The sequence below is a fragment of the Callionymus lyra genome, chromosome 3, assembly GCF_982586985.1.
Source record: "Callionymus lyra chromosome 3, fCalLyr1.hap1.1, whole genome shotgun sequence".
In the NCBI taxonomy this organism is placed as follows: domain Eukaryota; kingdom Metazoa; phylum Chordata; class Actinopteri; order Syngnathiformes; family Callionymidae; genus Callionymus; species Callionymus lyra.
Window position 1 is genome coordinate 19,047,870 of NC_141820.1, and position 7,163 is coordinate 19,055,032.

The following is a 7,163-nucleotide window of genomic DNA, read 5'->3' on the forward strand; positions in this document are numbered from 1 at the left end:
AGACCTCAGGAAGAGGATTGTGGACTTGCATGGGTCTAGTCCATCCCTGGGTGCAATTTCTAGACGCCTAAAGGTGCCACGTTCATCTGTGCAGACCTTTATACGCAAGTATAAACACCATGGAAATGTCCAGCCATCATATCACTCAGGAAGGAGACGGTTCTGGGGCCTTAGAGAAGAACGTGCTTTGGTTCGAAATGTGGAAATCAACCCAAGAACAACAGCTAAAGACCTTATGAAGACCCTGAAGCTGGTAAGAGTGTGTCATTATCCCCGGTGAAACGAGTACTGTATCAGCGTGACTCTGCCAGGAGGAAACCATTACTCCTAAAGAAACATAAAAAGCCAGATAACAGTTGTAAATCTACACATAGACAAAGATTTTAATTTTCAGGGACATGTCCCGTGGTCTGACGAAACAAAAATTAAACTTTTGGGCCATAATGACCATCGTTACGTTTGGAGGAAAATGGCGGAAGCTTGCAAGCCTGAGAACACCATCCCAACTGTGAAATACGGGGGTGGCAGCATCATGTTGTGGGGTTGTTTTGCTGCAGGACTTTCAAGAAAATAATTAAAAAATGTCTAAAAAATTATCTTCATAATCATTATTCTGGCATTTAGCAAATATAAATAATTGTGGCTATCCTAATTGAACTAAAACAGGGAACTTTTATTTGGATTTCATGTCAAACAATGACAAAAAAATGTGTATTTGTCTTTTCATGTAAACTTCTGGTTTCAACTGTATGTAAAAACAAGCACTGTGTTGGTACATGCCTCTGCCAGAGGGTTTATTTCATGTTACTTTATGAAAAACAATCAATGCCAGCTAATCAAATTCAAGAAATGTGTCGGCCTCAAAAAGTTGTGTCTTGATTTAAGATGTAGATGTTGGATTTGGCTGGACTCCGGTCGAGAGGCGAAAATTTGACATGTGGCATTACACTCCGGAAGTGATGATCCATATATTTCTAAATGAGTGAATGGTTTCGGTTACAGGTTGCAATAACAATAGTTTCATTTCATTGTAGTGTGATCTCATGATTCAATTCCCCTTTTTTTCTTACTATTTTACAATTTCACATTTGAAACTCTATATATTTGCTTTTATTTTTGCCAATATTTTCTAATAACGAAGAGTTAATTCAATTATTTTTATGACCCCAATTCAAAGGTCCAACCCAAATTGTCCACCCTACTCGACATCCTCTTCCTCACACCCCTCCTCCTCCTCTCCTCCTCCTCCTCCCATTGGTTGGCTGCACACGATGCTTCTCTGAAGTGGACCCTCCCACTGAGACATGCAACCCGACCTGCAGGTGAACAGTTCAGCTCCCGGTTCTGTCGCTCTGCCAGCTGCTGGAGGAGAGACGCTGCGTTCGGTCCGTAAGTCCAGAGACCGCTCGTGGAACCTCCTGCGTGGATGAGACGGGATGGAGGAGGACGCTTGACTGAGGCAGCGACGTCGAGGTGAGAGAAGTGGTTTTATTTTTTTATTTTATTTATTTTCGAAATAAAAGTGTCTTCACTTGTTTCCAGGGTCTGTTTATCAGACGGAGGAACATTTATGTAATGAGTTTATTTGATTTTTTCCTCGGGATTATATTCTCCTCTTTCATCTTCCACTTTAATAGAAGAGCTGCAGCGTTCCTCCACAAATCCTCCAGTTAACTGACGGAGACGGATTTCTATGATCAAAAGAAGTGACGAAAACTTCTCTCACAAGAAATGAACTATGAAATACAATATTATTTAAACGTTTGAGATTTAAAGTGATAATGAAATAACTAATGCATAAACTGTAATACACATATGTTCCATTTTTTTACTTCTTCTAATGATATAATTAAAGATGAATAAAATTACATTTTAATTAATTACAATTAATTAATTAAATAAAATCAATTAAATAAGTATCTGAAAAGACTATTTATTGAATTTCAGTCTATTTAATATAAATGTCAAAAAAATTACGTTTACAACGCTAATTGTTGGGTATTTAAATAACCTTTTTTTTGTAGTTCACAGTTTTGTTTGTTTAAATGCTACTTTTTACACTTCTGCATGGAGATAATGTTCATACATATTCGTAAGTTTGTGTCAATATCGAGTTGGTTGAATCAATAACAGATAACAGAATCTCTCTGAGTAATATAATATAATAATAATTACCACCGACATCTACTGTGGGACATTTTTTTATTAAATTACTCCATCCTATATTTGTCCAAAACATTGATTTCCAGAATTGTATCCGGCCCTTCAGAATATGTATGGTTTCCAACGTGACCTCTTGCTCATTAAAACTGGCTGCTGTTACAAAGCTAATGACTAAATATATCTTGTCGTTTGTCTTTTCGTTGTCGTGTCGTCTCATGTGCGCTGATGAAAGTGATGAATGTAGTTTCTTTTTATAGCAACATAAAGAGCAACGTGTGCTTAAAATAAACGCGGGATAAAAGACAAATAGATTTTTTTTCAACACAAAGGCATGAAATGTCTGGAGTTAAGGAGACGTCTCACGAAAGGAAAGATTTTGACAGGAAAGAAAAAAGAAATGATTAAAGAAGATCCAAAGAGTGAGTCTAATATAAATCCTTAGCGGATGACTTGACCTTTTTTTTCTTACAGGAGAGTAGAATCCCGGCTGATACAATGAAAGCAATTAAAATGTTGATTAAAAAAACTCAACTTTTAATGTCAAAAATAAATGAAAATACATGTGCTGGTCCTCATTGTGTTATTGGTTTCCACCAAAAGTTGCTGCATTTCTTGATTTAATTAAATAAACATGGTGTTTCTAACATAATCTGGTGTATCACAGGCAGAATAGAAGGGCTGATGACGTAACCATCAAAAACACACACCTTAAAAACTATTTTTTAATATATATTACTTTATTTATATGCAGCGATTGAGTGTGTCTCCTTAAAAATATGCAAAGAGGTAGAGATAGCTCGGTTCTCACTTTCTCAGGCTTGTCAAGGCACCTAAAGGAACAATCGATGATGAATATGATACAAAAATAAGTTTCAGGATGACATGGAGGACTGAACTATCTTTTAACGATGTATTAAAGTACATTTAAAACCTCTCTTTTATGTTTCACATATTGAAAATGTGAGATGAGAATATTTGAAAGATCTGCTCAGGTTTGTGCAAAAAACAAAGTTATTAAGATAAGAATAAACAAATGAACCTATTTATGAAAGGAATACATTTTTCCACTGAAGGATCGCGATGCCTTAGTAAGATTCATCCGCTGTAAAGTAACTTAAACTGTTCCTCTTCCAGTCCACCAGCTGTTCCCCAGAGAGAACATTAGGAAGTACAGTTGAATGAGCTGCTTTAGATGCATCTGTCAAATAAAATCTGGCCGAGCGTCACAAATAAAAAGAAGAGTCACGATGCTGCTTCTTTCCTAATTTATGCGTTGTTGTTTGTGTTGAGCCAGCAGCACTAGTGCAGAAAATTACAGGAGAGAGCGGTGACAGGAGTGAGGGGATGGATGTGGGAGCTGGACTCTTGACACACATTTATTTGTGAGGCTGTAGTTTATAGTAGAAGTTCTCTTATAGTCAGGGAAGGCTTCGGGTGTGTCTTTAGAGACGACAAAAGACTTAGACACTGATACTGTATGTATGTTGGTGCTACTATTTTTGTGTGAAACCACAGTGGTAACCATCCATCCATCCATCCATCCATTCATCCATCCAATTGTCCATTCATCCGTCCGTCCATCCATCCATCCGTCAATTTATCAATCCATCCATCAATCAATCCATCTGTTATCCATCCGTCTGTTCGTATGTCCGTCTATCCATCCATCCATCCATCCATCCATCCATCCATCCATCCATCCATCCATCCATCCATCCATCCATCCATCCATCCATCCATCCATCCATCCATCCATCCATCCATCCATCCATCCATCCATCCATCCATCCATCCATCCATCCATCCATCCAATTGTCCATTCATTCGTCTGCCCATCCTTCCATCTGTCCATCCATCCATCCATCCATCCATCCATCCATCCATCCATCCATCCATCCATCCATCCATCCATCCATCCATCCATCCATCCATCCATCCATCCATCCATCCATCCATCCATCCATCCATCCATCCATCCATCCATCCATCCATCCATCCATCCATCCATCCATTCATCCATCCAATTGTCCATTCATCCGTCCGTCCATCCATCCATCCGTCAATTTATCAATCCATCCATCAATCAATCCATCTGTTATCCATCCGTCTGTTCGTATGTCCGTCCGTCTATCCATCCATCCATCCATGCATCCATCCATCCATCCATCCATCCATCCATCCATCCATCCATCCATCCATCCATCCATCCATCCATCCATCCATCCATCCATCCATCCATCCATCCATCCATCCATCCATCCATCCATCCATCCATCCATCCATCCATCCATCCATCCATCCATCCATCCATCCATCCATCATCCATCATCCATCATCCATCATCCATCATCCATCCATCCATCCATGCTAATATGTTAAACTATTAAATAGGTAAAACTGAGTTTTTGGTGTTGAGTCACTTTTGTGAGCGCGTTCGTGAGAGAGATTTCAGGTGCTAAGGTTTTCCTGTTTCAATTCAATTATAGCAAAGCTAAAATCCCTTCTAATTTATGACCTTGCGAATCCTTAATGAAAAAGTAACGGGTTCTTGTGTATCTTTTTCAGCTGATGAAAAGTGTCGGCGGCGCGCTCACCTGTCATGCGTATGCTCAGTGAGACTGTAACCTGAGAACCTGTCTCCGGGGAAATCCAGGATGTGTCCTTTTGCGTCACTGCAATTAGTCAAGACCCACCGACTAGGCTGGCTCTCCAGATCGGCGGCGGCTGCCATCCTGATCTGCCTGTGGCTCGGCTCGACCCCCTCGGTGGCTCTGTGCCCGGCTTACTGCCTTTGTGCCAGTGATATCGTATCCTGCAGTGGAAGCAATCTGTCGGCGCCTCCGTCCGACGTGCCCGTCTACGCCACGCGACTAGACCTGAGCTACAATGCCCTCGCTACATTATCTGCTGGCTGGTTCCTGCGCCAGTATGACCGACTCACCGCTCTGGTTCTCAGTCGTAACACCATCAGTGGAATTGAAGCGGACTCCTTCATTATGATGCCACATCTCCATCACCTGGACCTTTCATCCAACCGTTTGACGGGCCTGAACTCAACGATATTCACTGGGCTGAGGCAGCTGAAAGAGCTGCTCCTGTACAACAACAAGATCCTCCTCATCAGCCATGGAGCTTTTAGTGGTCTTGGAAGGCTCTCCAAGCTTTATCTTTCTGGGAACCAGCTGACAACCTTTCCCTCGGGTCTTATCTCATCTCCGGAAGGTCCCCGCAATTTAACCTTTCTTGATTTGTCTTCGAACCACATCTCAGAGGTGCCGGTCCAGACACTTGTGTTTCTTACGCGCCAAGCTGCGATCTATCTGCAGGGTAATCCATTAGTTTGTGACTGTGCTTTGATGGCTCTGCTGCAGTACTGGATGTGGAGACAGTATCGTCCTCTGCTCGACTTTAAAAGTCAGTACTCGTGTAACGATGCGGCATCAGCGTTGAATTGTAGCCAAGAGGATATTCCACAAGCTCTCGTTGAATCTCCCACATATCAAGCGGAACCGGGCAAATCACTCTGGATTCCATGCCCGGGATTTCAATCACCTGTCCAGAAGGAGATACTGGTTTTCTGGATTACTCCTTGGAAAGTGTTAAATTCCTCAACATTCGACACTAATCTAAAAGTTCTCTCCAATGGAACGCTCCACATTTTAAGCGCTCTGGTAGAGGACGAGGGTAAGTACATTTGTGTGGCAGTTAGAGGGCGCCCTTATCACCCTTACGAATCTCTGGAGGTCAGAGTGTTTGTCGGCAACATGAGCGACACGGTCCCCTCGGCTCGTAACGGCGCTGAGCATTTCAACACCGCCTTCACCACCTTGGCTTCCTGCGTGGTCAGCATCGTGCTGGTGTTGCTCTACCTTTACCTCACACCTTGTCGGTGCAGGCGGGGTCAGGGTGGTGCGTCGAGGGGATGTGGCGGGCGAGCGTTCACACTCTGCTCGGACCCCAGAGACGTGGATGCAGGACAGCGGCGGACGAACGGTAAGAGAGTGGCGTTTTTGGAGCCTCAGGGAGAGAACGTCGGTGGTGTGAAAATCCCGGTGATGAACTTGGGCCATGTTACTACTGAGGGAATTCTTAAGAATGGAAGTAGGCCATTAGGACAAACCATCACAGACACAGCTCTCATGGCGTAGAAGGAAACATCCCTTATTTTTTTTTTATATATATATCTTGCTTTAAATGTAAAACTTAGCTCTGACTTCTGTGAGTGTTGCTCCTGAGCTGTGTCCTTGTGTGGGAGCAATTACAAGAACGCCACGGCGCTAAGTGGTTTTGTCTGTCATTCATATCCAAATTTCATGGTCACTGCAGGAAGTTATTATAGCAAAGGTCAGGGAGATTAAACCAACGTTGGTCTTTTTGAATTGTGGAGCATCAGAGGGGATGTAAAATGTCATCGGGGGATGCATGGTGTTCATTTTACGAAACCTTTTATGCCTTTTCGTTAATGTCAAAATGTGTCAAAATGTATTTTAGGGACGAAAATAGATAATGCATGTTTCAATTTCTTTGTAAATTAAAATCTGCACTTTTCGCTCTTGTAAAGTGTTAAAGTGATGAGTCTGTTATAAATTAGCTTTTAAAGGATAATGTAATTTCTACCAAAATATGGACAATTTCCCGCTTAGCCCCCTAAATAATAAATCTAAGTACGAAAAGTTTTACATACCACCTCGTAACGTAACATGTTCTGGCTATCTTTATTTATTTATTATTTAAGAAACATCTTAAGACGTTTCTATTTGTTCAGGCTTTTCCTTGATTTTCTGGAACTCCTGTTGTGTTATCAGTTTGATCTTGATCTTTAAAATATATACTTTATTGAATATTGTTTTGATTGTTTAAGCGCTTTGTGACCCTGGTCTGGAAAAGCGCTATACAAATAAAAAGTACTTACTTACTTACTTACTTACTATCACTCAAGTTCTTGCAGGAGCGAAGATTCCAATTACAATGTAAAGTGAAATATATCCAGTATATGTTTT

The 7,163-nt window shown here is 41.3% G+C and overlaps 1 protein-coding gene across 1 annotated transcript; it reads left to right on the forward strand.

Moving 5' to 3' along the window:
• The first annotated feature begins 1,388 nt into the window (after positions 1 to 1,388).
• On the forward strand, positions 1,389 to 6,505 carry LOC148083700 (amphoterin-induced protein 2-like). Its single transcript, XM_087785790.1, has 2 exons — positions 1,389 to 1,473; positions 4,729 to 6,505. Exon 2 carries the CDS (start codon positions 4,818 to 4,820, stop codon positions 6,309 to 6,311), a length of 1,494 nt encoding a protein of 497 aa, XP_087641916.1. The 5' UTR covers positions 1,389 to 1,473; positions 4,729 to 4,817; the 3' UTR covers positions 6,312 to 6,505.
• The last annotated feature ends 658 nt before the right edge of the window (positions 6,506 to 7,163 follow it).